The 17,586-nt window shown below is 36.0% G+C and overlaps 1 protein-coding gene across 8 annotated transcripts in view; it reads right to left on the reverse strand.

The window, feature by feature from the left end:
* Positions 1–580: 580 nt before the first annotated feature.
* The window catches only part of polr3g (polymerase (RNA) III (DNA directed) polypeptide G), a 31,255-nt gene continuing 14,249 nt past the window's right edge, over positions 581–17,586 (reverse strand). For 5 of the 8 annotated variants that reach the window (XM_028804745.2, XM_028804746.2, XM_028804744.2 and 2 more), the window contains exons 4-8: positions 17,454–17,522; positions 14,503–14,559; positions 11,943–12,007; positions 4,445–4,570; positions 602–1,023 (exon numbers count right to left, since the gene is read on the reverse strand). In XM_028804745.2, coding sequence (XP_028660578.2) covers positions 937–1,023; positions 4,445–4,570; positions 11,943–12,007; positions 14,503–14,559; positions 17,454–17,522 — 404 coding nt within the window. In that variant the 3' untranslated portion in view covers positions 602–936. Of the gene's footprint in view, positions 1,024–4,444; positions 4,571–11,942; positions 12,008–14,494; positions 14,560–17,453; positions 17,523–17,586 lie in introns of all 8 variants that reach the window. The other 3 variants (XM_051929535.1, XM_028804743.2, XM_051929534.1) reach the window with 3 other exon arrangements.

Genomic DNA, 17,586 nt, shown 5'->3' on the forward strand with positions numbered 1-17,586 from the left:
AAATAGGAAAAAGTGAGTATAAGATGAGTTTTTGAGGTAGTGGATAACTAAGACAGACTGTATTTATAAATTTACAATGTAAAAGAATACAAAGTTCTCAAATAAGTTACGGCAATTAGCATGTAATATATTTAATGTTCTAAGTAAACAAAGTCACTGAAGTAAACTTTTTACAGTCAGGAAAGAAAAGAAAATGAAATCCACACAAACCAAGAAAGAATGCTATCCTCCAATTCAGCGTTTCTACAAATAAAAATCACATAACAGAAATTGAGATATAGGATTACATCATTTAAGAAACGTCTGGTCCTGCAACAACCTTCAAATTATAACAGTTACAACTCTGGAAAACACAAACTCAAATCCATCACCATCCAGTTACTTGTCTACATTTCACTCTTCAAAATAATCATAAATGTTAGCCTACACAGCAGACAAAACACCATTAATCAAAACAGTTTTTCTGCTTATTTAAATGGCTTGAGGTAATTGTTAATCCTTAAAAAAAACAAAGTATCCGTTAAGAGAGAAATCAATGCAAAAATAAGACAATATTACTCTCTGCAACTTACTAATTAGTCTTCTATTGCATGGTACCTTTGTTTGTTGGAAGCAAAATAAAAAAAAATGCATTTATAACTTTTGAATCAACTAACCTAATATCTAACTTCTTGGTTAACTATTCTGATTACAGAATGCACTCCATATCCAGCATTCAATACAGCCTAATAAATATATAAGCTCTTAATACTAATTTAACCCTAAGGAGATATTAAGTTAAGGCATTATATTAGTCATCAGCATGGTGAAACAAGCAAAACACAAGTTAGGCAATCACACAAATAATTTGTAAATAATATGTAAATATGTGAATTTAACATTACTGCAGTTACTGGCCAGCTTGAGATCATAGATGCAAACAATTTTATCAGCATTTCAGTATGTGGCTTCATCCATATTGTCATCACTGCCTGCTTCAAAATCTTCACCATTGTCAAAGTATGAAGAAATATAGTCATTTTCCTGTGTGGGGGAAAATGTACTAAATTAGTATTAGTTCAGCAGGATGATAATAAAATTAAATGAGATCAACAATAAACAAATGAGGCTCTGAGAAAAGTGACATGCTCTGCAGTGTCCAACTTCCCACTGTATTGTGACAGGACTGGCGCACTGCAGTAACAGACTGCCACCCTGTGGTTCTTAAATATTGTATTGCCACCAATTTTACTGTTCTATTACTGCTGATAGTAAGAAGCTCTCTAAAGAAATCTACAGTAAATACTGTATACGGAGCATAAACACATTTTAATTTGTTTGCAGTTAACTTAAATGTTTTATAGTGTCCAAAGAACACACTGTAATTTATTAACTTTAATGAGACAAAATTAAGTGCAATGTAAAAGACGCATAAGGATTCTGTTATCTGTGTAATCAGTCAATTAACAGGGAGATGTGCCATAAAATTATTAAATTCTGTTTATTAAAAGTTATTAAAAGTATGCTTATCTTGCATAATTATGTATGTTCTCAGACATAAAATAGACACTTTTTGGTGAGACTTTTTTTTTATTATACTTAAATGCCTGCTAATCAGCACTTTTCTGCTAAATTGATTTGAGAGTTTCATTATTTCTCTTGTGCTCTGTTAAGTCAAGAGCCAAGGAAAAATACTTAATTAGGTATTCTATTTATACAAACAATTTTAACCCACTTGACTAATTCAGAGGTGCATGAAGATGGTATAGCGTTGGTATGCATTGGGTGTAGGAAGGAAATCAACTCTGTGTAGGGCAACAGTGCATCACTGGGCCTAGTAATACACAAATTCACACTGGATCATTTGTGAGTTCCTTATTGTATCGTCTTAAGAGATACGGGAGGAAACACTGCCAGGGGAAAAGACACAGTTGAACTCGAAGTTTACATACGCTTAGAGTGAATTCCTTAAAACTCACTTTATAACCCTTCCACAGATTTTATACTAACAAACTATAAATTTGGCATTTTGTTTAAAACAACTACTTTATGCAGTGCAAAAGTAATTTTTCTAACAATGTTCACAGACAAAATTCGCATTTTATTGACCATATTATAAATCCAGTGGGTCACAAATGTAAATACACTTTAATACATGGTAGCATTGTTTAACTTGAGCCAGTTGTTTTGGGTCGCCTTCCACAAGCTTCTTACAATAAGTTTCTAGAATTTTGGCCCATTCCTCCAGATAGTACTGGTGTAACTGGGACAGGTTTGTAGGCCTCCTTGTTTGCACACACTTTTTCAGTTTTGCTCGTAAATTTTCAATTGGATAGAGGTCAGAGCTTTGTGATGGGCAATCCAATGCCTTGATCTTGTTGTCCTTAAGCCATTTTGACACAACTTTGGAGGTATCCTTGGGCTCATTGTCCATTTGGAAGACCCATTTGTGACTGTGCTTCAACTTTCTTGCTGAGCTCTTGAGATGTTGCTACATCTACATCATTTTCCTTCCACATAATGCCAACTATTTCATAAAGTACACCAGCCCCTCCTGCAGCAAAGCATCCCCACAACATGATGCTCCCACCCCCCATGCTTGATGGCTGGGATGATGTTCTTTGGCTTGCAAGCCTCAACCTTTTTCCTCCAAACATAACGATGATTATGGCCGAACAGTTTGATTTTGGATTCATCAGACCAGAGAACATTTTTCCAGAAGGTAAGATCTTTGGCCCCATGTGCCTTTGCAAACTGAAGTATGGCTTTTCTGTCGTAGCTTTGGAGCGGTGGCTTCTTCCTTGCTAAACAGCTATTCAGATTATGCTGATATAGGATTCATTTTACTGTGGATATAGATACTGGTATCCCCATTTCCTCCAGCATCTTCGCAAGGTCCTTTGCTGTTGTTCTATGATTGATGTGCACTTTTCATGCCAAAGTACATCCTTCTCTAGGAGACAGGTTGTGTCTCCTTCCTGAGGAGATAGCTGTGTACTCCCCTGGTGTTTTTACATGTGTATTATCGTTTGTACAAATGAATGTGGAACCTTCAGGCATTTGGAAATTATTCCCAAAGATGAACCAAATTTGTGGAGATCCACAATTCTCCACCCCTCAAAGATCTTGGCTAATTTATTTTGATTCTCCTACTATGTCAAGCAAACAGACATGTAGTTTGCCATACTAACTTTGACTATACTTCCTTAGAAGACTGGCGTCCTTCAACATCTGCAATAAGATGATGCAGATGTTCTATCAGACGGTTGTGGCAGGTGCCCTCTTCTACACGGTGGTGTGCTGGGGAGGCAGCATAGAAGAAGGACGCCTCCCGCCTGGACAAACTGGTGAGGAAGGCAGGCTCTATTGTAGGCACGGAGCTGGACAGTTTGACATCCGTGGCAGAGCGACGGGCACTGAGCAGGCTCCTATCAATAATGGAGAATCCACTGAACAGTATCATCTCCAGACAGAGGAGCAGCTTCAGCGACAGACTGCTGTCACTTTCCTGCTCCACTGACAGACTGAGGAGATCGTTCCTCCCCCACACTACGTGACTCTTCAATTCCACCCGGGGGGGTAAACGTTAACATTATTCAAGTTATTGTCTGTCTGTATACCTGCATTGTTATCACTCTTTAATATTGGTTTTTTATTAGTATGCTGCTGCTGGAGTATGTGAATTTCCCCATGGGATTAATAAAGTATCTATACATCCACATGTTGACTCCAATTAGATTAATTGGCGGTTAGAAACTAATTATTTAATTGACTAAAATTTTCATGCTGTTTAAAAGGCACGGTTAACAAAGTGTATGTAAACTTATGACCTACTGAAATCGTGATAGTCAATAAAAAGTGAAATACTCTGTCTGAAAATTGTTGGAAACAATTACTTTTGCCCTGCACAAAGAAGATGTCTTAAACGATATGCCAAATTTATAGTTTGTTAGTATAAAATCTGTGGAGGGGTTATCAAGGAAGTTTTAAAGACTTTGCCCCTAAGTGTATGGAAACTTCTGACTTCTACTGCAGACATGGTAAAAATGTACAGTACCAGGTAGGGACCGTGGCTGTACTCAAATTCTGGACTCTTCGCCTGTGTGCCATCCCTGTATACACTGTAGTTACATTCACTATATAATTAAAATTGAGCACTGCTAGAGTTTATATTTTTTTCTGATATTAATTTATTTCACATCTATTCATTCATGAGGAAATTACTTGAAAGAAAAGAAAAACAGAATTAGATCCCCCAAACAAATTTATTAATTTTGTCTAATAAGAGACATCACTCCAACAGTAATGTATCAAAAAATGGGTAATGTTTAAATGTTACTATCTAAAAAAAATCAGCAAGTAATATAATATGGAAGTACAGTATTTAACTATTTTATAAGTTAAAGGGAACTGAAGACATTCTATTTCAGGTATCAGTTGGTTCTCTTCCTTTAAAAATGCTTACCTCTTCAGCTTCTTCATCATATTCTTCTTCCTCTGGCTCTGCATCTTCATCTTCCTCCTCCTCCTTCTCCTTCTTTTTCTTCTCTCCTTCTTCATCCGATTTATCTCCATCCTGCTTCTCCAATGCCTGTTTATCACAAAATACAATACTGATGTGTGGAACTTGAGCAACTCCCCTCCCCTACAATCTCCCTACCACCAAACAAAAAAACTTTGGATTTTAAAATAAACCCAAAAATTGCATTTAATTATAACAGATGTGGCATATATTCTAAATAATATAAATGTCCTTTAGTAAAAGGCAGGGTGATAGCCGCATACAAAAAAGTTCAGCCTTCATCTGAGTTTTCACCCAAATTCATTTAATCATTTTCTTCAGACCGCAAAAAGATTACAGAAAAAAAATCTGTTTCCGATTTTATGAATCTACTATATGCAGCCCATGGTTCGTGGAATAACATCCAAGGAATAATGGGCCAAATGCAAGAACCAGCCCTGAACAGGTGCTAGTCAATCACAGGCTACACTAAGTAATGAAGCTAACAGCATGTCTTCAAACTCTGGTAAAAAAAGCAAGCAATCATGAGAACACCACACAAATTCCACACAGGGTTTCAAGCAGCATGATACTCTAATATGTTTTTTTGTAAACAGAGACATTTGTGGTATAACCTAACATGTGTTTGACAAGTGTGAAAAAACTAGTCTTAATCCACTGTTTCAAATGGACAAAATACATATTTTCAAAAAAAAAAAAATCCTAAATAAGGGATACTAAAAGTTTTAATCTGTGGACCCAAATAAGAAAATGAATAATTGGACCCAACAAGAAACTATTAAATTATAACAGAGCCGTACATACCATTGTAAATTGTTAGTGCAAGATTTAGTAAAGCTGAGATAATCAAATTCTTCTTTATAATTAGTACAATGTAAGGATGTGATTTTTTTTAAACTGAATTGTAAGTGATCATCCAACTTGGTCACTTCACTCATTTGGAAAGTTAAGGAATGAAGTATTCAAAAAGTAATTAATTGATGCAGTTTATTTTCCTTCTCTTATTCACTCGCAGAACAAATTATTATGAACAGTATACCAATAGTGGGTAGGGCCTCCTTGTGCTCTCAAAACAGCCATGCATCACATAATTTCTGCAAATTTGCCAGCTGCACATTCAAGCTGTGAATTTCCTGTTCTCCAAAATCCCGAAGGTGAGCTTTGAGATTGAGATCTGGTTATGGGGAAGGCTACTGAAGAACACTAAACTCATTGTCATGTTCTTGGAACCAGTTTGGGATGACTTTTGCTGTGTGACATGCTGCATTATCATGTAGACTAGGAGAGAGAGGTATATTGCGGCCATGAAGAGATGCACATGGTCAGCAACAATATTCAAATATGCCATGGCATTTAAGCAATGATTGATTGATATTTATTGGTCTAACGTATGCCAAGAAAATATTCCCCACACCATTACACCCCCACCAACACCAACCTGGAATGTTGACACATGGCAGGGTGGGTGTATGGATTCATGCTGTTGCCACCAAATTTTAATTCTACCATCTGTGGGCCTCAGCAGAAATCAAAATTCAGACCATCCTACACTTTTCCAGTCTTAATCTGTTCAGTTTTAGTGAGCCTATACACACTGTAGCCTCATCGTTATGTTCTTGGCTGACAGAAGTGGAACCCAATGTTGTTGTTATCCAAGTTATTGTAGCCTTTCTGTCAGCTCAAACTAGTCTAGACCTCTCTCATCAACACAGCATTTCCAGCATTCTTGATACTGTAGAGAGTGTTGTGTGTGTAAATCCCAGGAGATACTCCAACCAGACCATCCAGCACCAATGGTCATGCCATGGTCAAAAATCACTGAGATCACATTTTCTGCTGCTGCCACATGATTAGCAAATTAGACAATTGCATGGATAAGCAAGTGTGTCAGAGTATTTTTTAAAATAACATTTTTAAATGAACTCTGCCACAAGCAATAAATTAATTTAAATGAGTTTGCAAATTGTTCAGCATATCCTGGTTTTCATTTAACAATTGAATAAACAGAGTTAAAAAGCTAAGTTATGTAGCTAAATTATTACTAACAGAATGCATGTGCCATTTGTATTTTATGTGGGTCTTAGGATAGGTCTTTGAAGCAGAATGACAAAAAAACAAATCAATTTTTAACATTACTGGCTAACATTGTAATAATGCTAAGGACTCTTCTCTATAGCCAGTTACCTTCTTTTGATATTTTCTGGTGGTCTTACAGTTCTCAAATGGCCCAACAATAACGTAATTCACACTATCAGTGTCCATAATTACACTGTAACTACTATGTAATTACCTGTATAAGTACAGTGTAACTGAGTTATTACTCCATTCTTACTGTGTAATACAAAGTAACACTATAGTTAATTACTCAGTTGTCATTGTTATTCCACAGTTTATATAATTACAGTGTAACAATTTATCACTGATCCAAAAACAAGTGTACTTACATAGGTACATAATGTTTTTATTACATTTTGAAAGTATAGATACATTGTAACTACAACTATGTAACAGATGTTCCATGGTCTGGGCAATTTTAATGGAGAACTGCAGTGATAACTGCATAGGTTTTCAATGATATTTCAAGATCTGTTTTAAATGGTGAAAACACCTTTGCAAAATGGTTAACGCTTTTGTCTCACAGATCCATTATCCTGAGATGGAATTCTGTCTGGAAATGTGTGTAAAATTTGTACGTTCTACCCATGTCTCTCTATGTCTTCTTCATGGGTTTTACTGCCACATCCCAGGGACATGTAGGTTGGGTTATGTGGCCATATGTGTGACAGCGTGACTGCTGGTATGTTTGTCAGTGGGCCTTGCAATGGAATGGCTCCCCATCCTGGGCCATTTCCTGCCTTGTGCCTGGTGATGCTTGGAATGGCTCTGCAGCCCTGTGTACTTTGATTGAATGATGCAAGTTTGGCAGTATTATGTTAGGGATGGGTATAATAATAGCCCAAAAAATTCAATAAATAGTGCAACACAACTACAAGAATGTGACAAATGCTTGTTTAAGCAAAACATTTCAAGGAGGTGCCCCTCTAGATTTTGGGGAAAAAGCGTTAACCATTTTGCAAAGGTGTTTTCACCATTTAAAACAGATCTTGAAATATCATTGAAAACCTATGCAGTTATCACTGCAATCCTCCATTAAAATTGCCCAGACCATGGAACATCTGTTACATAGTTGTAGTTACATACCCTGATGTTTTTATTACATTTTGAAAGTACAGATACATCGTAACTATGCACGTACACTTGTTTTTGGATCAGTGATAAATTGTTACATTGTAATTATATAAACAGTGAAATAACAATGACAACTTAGTAATTAACTATAGCGTTACTTTGTATTACACAGTAAGTATAGAGTAATAACTCATAGTTACACTGTACTTATACAGGTAATTACATAGTAGTTACAGTGTAATTATGGACACTTAATGTAAAGTGTTACCGATTTAAAATTTATTGAACCACTTTAAAATAGAGTTACAAGAAGAAACACTTCCCTGCGAAGGCATGTTAAACATAACACAGAATTTTCTTTGCACCTCTATTAAAGATTTAGATCTAATGCATGCTATTTCGCCTAACATAAGATGAAACACAGACTAGTTGTCCTTGGCTTATGAAACTGCATTTACAATACAACACCGCCAAAGCACAATATATATCCCCTGCCTATTGACACACCCTCACAACACCCTGTGCCTATTTCTTTTTTTCTCTCAAACTAGCACTATGGTCCCTTCACCTCACAAGTTTGGCTGTTTTCACCCTCTCTTATATGCGTCTTTGGTTGTCAGTTATGTCAGTTTGATTGTTTCACAGGTGGTGAGAGGGGTGGTGGCATAATCTTCAGAAATATTAAATACATTTTTGTTCCATCTAAATGAAAGCTTTCTGTGATGCGTCACTCACCACAGAATTGGTGTTTGGACAAATTCAGCTAATTTTACTACTCAATCATGTCTTAACCCAATTTAGATCATGACCCATAGTTTAAGAAGCACTGCTATGCTAGTATTAATAGCTTAATAATTCTGGCTAAGTTAGATATAAACAGATAATTTGTTGTAAGCAATGCATGTAAAGTGAAAAACAGATAAAAAAAAAAAACAAAAGAATCATTGCTGTTACTTACTGTATATCCAGTGCTGCCAGAATATGATCCAGGATTCTAAACTGGATTATGTGGGTTTGAGAATTTATGTATTTATTTATGAAATAACAGTTAAGCAGAATTAAGGGGTTAATCTGGTACATGTGCAGTGTAGAATGGATGTATTGTAGCTTTCTAGTTTAGAAGAACATCCCATTAGTTCAGGAGGATAATGGACTCTCTTTGGTGTTCTGCAGTTGGACTCATCAGTGCCAGTCCATAGGTAAGAGTGCAGAATTGAGCAAGTCTGCAATTGTAAAAACCTGCTAAAATGAAATAAAATGTCAATGTGCAGAAATGGCAGCTATTTTAATTTCAAATGATGCACTATGAAGCCCAAGCTCAGAACTGAGTCTACACTAAATCGTTTATATAATTTAACAATTAGGCTCTTGTATTTGAGATGATTTTCATATCTGCCCAATGTTTACCCAAACAATTACTTTTGTTATTTTAAAAAATGAATTACATAGGGAGTTACATTGCAAAATAGGACAATGTAGAGGAACTTGGCAGCTGCCACACACCATAGTATCTCAAGATTACAATATCCATAAGTCTGTCCAATTGCCAGAACTGTTTCAGTAGGAGAGGACTCTGAAATTGTAACAATTCTTTTTCCATCAAAAGTTTTAGACTGAAGCCAACAACTGTTTATGTTTCTTTCAGTTTTCTAGCAAAAGATTCTTAGATAAACACCATTCATTATGGTCTGTTCAATCAAAGTCACTGCCTGAGATTACAGAGCCCTGGCAGAACTGGATGCAATTCATAAGCTGAGCAAAGTGGCAGCCAATCATATACAGTGGTGTGAAAAACTATTTGCCCCCTTCCTGATTTCTTATTCTTTTGCATGTTTGTCACACAAAATGTTTCTGATCATCAAACACATTTAACCATTAGTCAAATATAACACAAGTAAACACAAAATGCAGTTTGTAAATGGTGGTTTTTATTATTTAGGGAGAAAAAAAAATCCAAACCTACATGGCCCTGTGTGAAAAAGTAATTGCCCCCTGAACCTAATAACTGGTTGGGCCACCCTTAGCAGCAATAACTGCAATCGAGCGTTTGCGATAACTTGCAATGAGTCTATTACAGCGCTCTGGAGGAATTTTGGCCCACTCATCTTTGCAAAATTGTTGTAATTCAGCTTTATTTGAGGGTTTTCTAGCATGAACCGCCTTTTTAAGGTCATGCCATAGCATCTCAATTGGATTCAGGTCAGGACTTTGACTAGGCCACTCCAAAGTCTTCATTTTGTTTTTCTTCAGCCATTCAGAGGTGGATTTGCTGGTGTGTTTTGGGTCATTGTCCTGTTGCAGCACCCAAGATCGCTTCAGCTTGAGTTGACGAACAGATGGCCGGACATTCTCCTTCAGGATTTTTTGGTAGACAGTAGAATTCATGGTTCCATCTATCACAGCAAGCCTTCCAGGTCCTGAAGCAGCAAAACAACCCCAGACCATCACACTACCACCACCATATTTTACTGTTGGTATGATGTTCTTTTTCTGAAATGCTGTGTTCCTTTTACGCCAGATGTAACGGGACATTTGCCTTCCAAAAAGTTCAACTTTTGTCTCATCAGTCCACAAGGTATTTTCCCAAAAGTCTTGGCAATCATTGAGATGTTTCTTAGCAAAATTGAGACGAGCCCTAATGTTCTTTTTGCTTAACAGTGGTTTGCGTCTTGGAAATCTGCCATGAAGGCCGTTTTTGCCCAGTCTCTTTCTTATGGTGGAGTCGTGAACACTGACCTTAATTGAGGCAAGTGAGTCCTGCAGTTCTTTAGACGTTGTCCTGGGCTCTTTTGTGACCTCTCGGATGAGTCGTCTCTGCGCTCTTGGGGTAATTTTGGTCGGCCGGCCACTCCTGGGAAGGTTCACCACTGTTCCATGTTTTTGCCATTTGTGGAAAATGGCTCTCACTGTGGTTTGCTGGAGTCCCAAAGCTTTAGAAATGGCTTTATAACCTTTACCAGACTGATAGATCTCAATTACTTCTGTTCTCATTTGTTCCTGAATTTCTTTGGATCTTGGCATGATGTCTAGCTTTTGAGGTGCTTTTGGTCTACTTCTCTGTGTCAGGCAGCTCCTATTTAAGTGATTTCTTGATTGAAACAGGTGTGGCAGTAATCGGGCCTGGGGGTGGCTACGGAAATTGAACTCAGGTGTGATACACCACAGTTAGGTTATTTTTTAACAAGGGGGCAATTACGTTTTCACACAGGGCCATGTAGGTTTGGATTTTTTTTCTCCCTAAATAATAAAAACCATCATTTAAAAACTGCATTTTGTGTTTACTTGTGTTATATTTGACTAATGGTTAAATGTGTTTGATGATCAGAAACATTTTGTGTGACAAACATGCAAAAGAATAAGAAATCAGGAAGGGGGCAAATAGTTTTTCACACCACTGTAGGTCATACACATCTTTACATGCCAGCAAAGGAAAACACCATGAACAAGTAAACAGTTTTTCATAGAAAACACACAACCACAATTATGTGATATACTTGCAACAGATCAATTTAAAGACTCTAATAGCCACATTTCCCTTAATCTGGAACATGCAGATACAGAGTGGCTAGACAGCTTGGAGAAAAAGTAGAAAAATAACAGACATGTCACTGGCTGCTAAAGAATTACTACAACATTAGTGCCTTGACATACAGTAAAGCGCAATCCAGCCTTCTGCCGTCATCTTAGTATTATAATAAACTGAGCATATACAAATTAGGAAAATTATATTCTTACAAAATCATGTGTTAAAAATAAATACAGGTAAATGAAAAGAACATAACTACAACAGTCTAAATAAGAAACGTTCTGCTCCATTTATTTCTTAAACAACAATGCTTTGAACTGGGTAAAATCTGTTTTTGCAGTCCTAGAAAATGCAGAGTAATCAACCATCTATCAGAAATTAAACCAAAGACTGTATATAGAATGAGATAAGAACTTCCATTCCGTTATTGCCAATTCAGACTTGAGAAAAATAATTTTTAATACCCCACATATAGTACTTCTAGGTGAGGTGACTTAATCCAAGTAGGAATAAATTATCAATGACTACGAATAGATGTCCATATGTCATAGAAAAATTGGACCCTAACCCTAATTTTGATTAGGAATCAAGTGGTCAAATGACAAAGATATATTATATATATATATATATATATATATACACAAATTATTAGTTTCACTAATTTTATTAAATTGTATATAATACAAAAATTGTACAGTTTTAACAAAGTTAAATAATGAATCGTACCTCTAGTTTACTCAGAACATCCTCCTTGTTTAGGCTTGCTGAGGGCTTTGCCTTCTTTTGTATATCTGGAAAATGAACACATCTCCATATACAAACCAGTTACATTCATATTAATTTTTTTTTTTTTAAACAAAATGACAAAACTACAGGATGCATTTTATGCTTTACTTTTGTTTATCAAAATTAGAAATAAAGTTATATAATTATGTTAAATAGTAAAGCTTAGCAGTGACCGTTCTTTTCTCACATGCATCTGCTTTTACTCTTTAATATTATTCTACCATCCTACAGGTTTTATAGTGATGAGACTATAGAAATTTAAATTTATTTTTTTAATTTGAGTTACCACTGTAATTGGTCATCTTAAAGTTTGAGGAAAAATGTACAAAAGGAAATTAAAAAATTACCTTGGCATATAGATTTTGAAAAGACTCTGAAACAGAATTTCTAAAAAAATCCTTACTATGCCCAGTACAAAGTAAGATAGGTAATGTGAAGAAGTAGGGGACCTCTTGTAGCATTACTCAACCTAAAATAATTCCAAAAAATCCTAACTATGCAAAATGTCTTTTATTACAGAAATTAATAACCAGTGGTGCTTTTGGCATGAACATTGTGATGGGGCCATATCAGAATTTTCCTGTATGGGTGCAGACTTCTCTAATGTAAACATTACCTTTCCTAATGTAATAATATGGTTCATCTTTTGCTAATGAATCGTAAAACATGCAGGTCACAAAAAAATATTAATCAAACAATGCCATGCTGGTGTCTAGTCCATCTCAATTGGCATCAGATCATTGCTGTACCTTGGTATCATCAACAGCTGACAAAAAACTGTGCCATACAGATTAACACATTAAATAAAGTGATAGCTTCTCAACCACACGCTGCTCACAAAAACACTGTATGATGGATATGAACTGCCTAAATTAAACCAGCAGCACATAAAATTTAGAAGCAAAAGGCTTTTAAAAGCTAAACTGGAAAGTTCAGGTTATACACAAGCAAACACATGCAACGGTATAAAGAACTCTGAACTGTCAATTGGTCTGGCCCTTTAGGCAGAAACAGGCTTGTAAAACCCAACAAAAAGACAATTTCACATATAGCTCCATGTAAAGTTTTGGACACCTCTGGCCAAATTCCATATTTTGTTGACATTTAAAGAAAAAAAAAAAAAAAAATAGTAAATACAACTTTGATAGCAAACAAATAAAAACAATGGCATTTAATAGTTGTGGTACATTCAGCTGCAGTCTTTGCCTTTTTGTTCTTTTTCCCCATTCTGTTTTAGTACATAAAACATCAGACAGATGCACTTCTCTTCCGTTTGTGAGATTCAAAACATGCATGTTTCTTATTCCTTGTCGCTGTACTTCTAGATGAACACAGGTATTTACCTATCATGTATACACAACCTGCCCTTCCCATTGGAGAGAAAAATCAAACTTGTTTGATATTATTGGAGCGAGTCACAGATTAGTTGGTTTTATTTGCTGGGTATGTCACATTAGGCAGTTGGCTTCACAGGAGTATGCCGCCGACTGCCTCCAACTTGCTAAGATTATATAAATGAGGACTACAACTGAAAAATCTCTGGAAAAGTTATGTAATGTGACTAAGGCATTAAAAAAGTAAAATAAATTACAATTACAAAAATAAATAAAATGAATGAATCTCTTTTAGAGTTGATATCTGTAAGCTATTACAGCAAAAGTTAGCATTTGAATTGAGTTTCAGATTCCATTAATAAAATTATATTAAAAATTAGCATACATATATTGATATTTCTTTACATTTTCTTTAGATATATAAATAATGGAACACAATGGAAAAAAACATGTTAAATATATAACATTTTTATCAGTATGCTCGTGGGAGCTACTTCTTTATTTCTTCTTACACAAATGTGTTATATGCTCTCTATGTACCTAAGCTTACTTTAATTATAAAGTGTATACACTGAATGTGTTTCCAAAAATATAAAACACATAAAGACAACATTCTTAAATACGGTTAATTCAATTCAGTATTGCTGAGGGCTAGAACCTAAACCAGCATCAGGTAGAAGGCAGCAACTAACCCTGAATGTGGCTCCAGTCTATAAGCAGAGACCGCTTGTACATGCGTATGCGTACACACACACACACACACACACACACACACGCACACACACACACACACACACACACACACACACACACACACACATCTAGCATTCTACTAGATTCCTGCAGTTTTCTTTTCAATGCTATTCCTGCAAGATATATCAAGAGTTTACAAAAGGTTCAGAATGCTGCTGCTAAAGTCTTAAGTCAGGCAAAATGCTGTGACCAGACTATAATCTTGTTAGGCCTACAAGGCGCCATGGAATATTTTCTAGCATTAGCAGCTTGATATTTGGTTTAGTATAAAATTCTGCACTTAAAGTCTGTCTAATTTAATGATTATTAACTGATTATGGGAGACTGACAGTTATGTGTCTCTTTACAGTTAGGCCATTAGTTTTATGAAGTATGAAATGGTTAAATAATGTTGATATTTTATACAATCTTACTACTTTTCTTCTTCTTTTTCATTATTGGCCTTAGCTCTTTTGGAAGTCGTCTCCAGTCTGAAATAAAAAGGAATAATTATTTTAAAAAGTTTACTGTATTGTTTAGAACTTGAATTTGTCAGTTACCAATTAAGCTATAGTGATTTATACCAGTAATTAAGAGCATTAAGGACCAGACAGTTTAAGAATAAATCAGGCTTATGATTTTAATCTATACATCAATAATAATTACTTCAAGCTACATTTAATAATAAAATATATCCAATTACAGGATATAGAGTACCATAAAAGAAATACACTGGATTTATAAAGTATTCTGACCCTTTCATATTTTGCTATATTACATGCTAAAATAATTTGAATTTGTTAATTTTTTCCCCCACTTCAAGAAACACGCGATATCCCTGATTGTCAAAGCAAAAGAGGATTTTAAAAATGTTTGCAAATTTTTTGAAAGAAAAAAACTGAAAATATAACATTGACATGACAATAAGTTTCAAACACCAAGATTTGGAGATTTTCTGCCATTCTTCTCTGCAGATCCTCTCAAGCTCTGTCCAGGTAGATGGAGACCTTCAGTGGCCTGCTGTTTTCAGGTCTCTCTAGAGATGAACAGAGTTCAATTCCAGGCTCTGGTTGGGTAACTCAAAACCATTTATAGAGTTGTCTCGAAGCCACTCCTATGTTGTCTTTGCTTTGTGTTTAGGGTCATTGTCCTGTTAGAAGGAGAACCTGCAGCCTAATCTGAGATCCTGAGTGCCCTGGAGCAGGTTGTCTTTAAAGATACCTCTGAACTCTGCTCTGTTCAGCTGTTCCTCAACCTGGCTAGTCCACTTGTCTCTGTCACTGAAAGACAATCCCATAGAATGATGCTGACACCACCACACTTCACCATTGGAATGGCATTAAACATGTGATGAGTGGTCCTCCAGACACGATACTAATCTTGTTTCTCACAGTCTGAGAGTTTTTTAGGTGCCTTTTTGCAAACTCCAAGCAGGCTTTGATGTGTCTTTTACTGAGGAGAGGATTCTGTCTGGCCGCTCTGTCATATAGCCCATATTGGTGGAGTGCTGCAGTGATGATTGTCTTTCTGGAAGTTTGTCCCATCTCCACAAAGGTTCTCTGAAGCTCAGCCAGAATGGTCAAAAGGTTCTTGGTCACATCTCTTACTATAGTCCTTTTCCCATGGTTGCTGAGTTTGGTAAGGTCACCAGCTCTAGAAGGAATTGTGGTTGATCTAAATTTCTATCATGCAAGAATTATGAAAGGCACCTGTGCTCTTGAGAATCTTCAGTGCTGCAGGAATTTTTGTGGACTTTCCCAGGTCTATATTTCGACACAATCCAGTCTCTAAGCTGTGCAGACAGTTCCTTCAACCACATGGGTTGGTTTTTGCTTTGATACACATTATAGTGACAGGTGTGTGACTTTCCCCAATGATGTCCAATCACTTGAACTGACCAAATGTGGACAACAAACAAGATGTACAAACATTTCAATGATGATCAATAGAATGGGATGCACCTGGACCAAATTTCAAGTGCCAAAGCAAAGGGTCTGAATACTAGTATGACTTGATATTTCAGTTTTTCATTTCTAACAAATGACCTAAAATTTATAAAATCCTGTTTTTGCAAAGTCATTTTGTGGTATTTGAGTGTTGCTTGATGTGGAGGAAAAATTAAATGATTTTTGCACAATGCTACAATACAGCAAAATGTGAAAAAAAACAGGTGTCTGAATATTTTATGAATCCTCTATATGTCTAAATTAAACTAAAACTTTATCTTTAGGTAGCATAATAAAGGTTGTTTTTTTAAAGCAGAAACTTCACAATGTGTTATATAGCTTTCTGCTAAAAAAATGTACTCTATGCTCCATTTTACAATTCCATTGTAAGATCTTGCATCAATTAAAATAATTCCAGAAGGCTGATTTACTTGTTCATGTAAAGTAATACTAAGGAAAGTTAGCTCTTAACTGGCATGACAGAGGTCTTGTGAACCACAGTTGTAGACAGTTTGACACAATGCATGGCATGAGTTGGGTCATAAGATCCCCTGTGGTGATCAGTTCACTGCCAGTGATAACATTGCCAGCATCACAACATCACAACAGGGGAGCTATGCCTCAATATAACAGGTGACACCCAGGAGTTAAATCCCAATGGAAAGTAAATATGAATGGAGATTTGAAGAGTGATGACAGAATGTTGGTCAGTAGTTCTCCAGACTGACAGGTGGTTCCCTATTCATTAGTATAGGCAGTTGTTCTGGGGATTATCTGCATTATTAAAGTAAATACAGAGTTCAGCATTGTAGTCTCACAAGGGCGACCCCAGGGTAGTCAGGAAGGATATTCCTGACTTTGGAAGTAACTAACTGGTCTGCATCTAAATTAGTTACTTTAGTAGTAGTACTACTAGTAGTAGTTAGTAGTTCTACTACTTCAGCAGTAATTACTTTAGTTATACCTAAAGTAGTTACAGTGTACTTGGAATGGAAGGATTAGGTTTTGCAACAGTATGAATGGTGGTAGGAAAAGTGAAACCAGAGAATAAAGAGAAAAAACAAGAGTAGTGAGCAGGAGCGAACTTGTTAAGGTGAAACATGATTGGCAAGTATAGTAGACACCCCACCTGGAAGATGGGTTAATTATATGGGGATTTACCATAAGAAATGCTTTAGGTTAATTATCGTTAGTTATGGCTACTGTACTCTCCTGTCTGTCCTTTATTTTGTGATAAACATCTATATCTTTTTTATACTTTGGCCTCCTTGGCTTATTTTGGGTTTGAGGTCAGTTTGCGAGTGTTCCTTGAAGATCACATTGGACAGTTAGGCATACAAATTGTTAATATTTGTTCAAGACTGTTATTTAAATTTCTTTCACATTTCAAATATTCAGTTGGTAATCCAGTTCAAAATATCAACAACATCTCAGATTACCTGGTATCCAGCTATCATCCAATTTTTTCAGGATTTCCTGTGTATACCTTTCCTTGTATCGCTCCACATCTACAAGCATACATATAGGGTAAAACAGTGACAGAAGGTTATCATTATTGTACATATTACAAAA

Source organism: Erpetoichthys calabaricus, chromosome 7 (assembly GCF_900747795.2).
Source record: "Erpetoichthys calabaricus chromosome 7, fErpCal1.3, whole genome shotgun sequence".
NCBI lineage: Eukaryota > Metazoa > Chordata > Cladistia > Polypteriformes > Polypteridae > Erpetoichthys > Erpetoichthys calabaricus.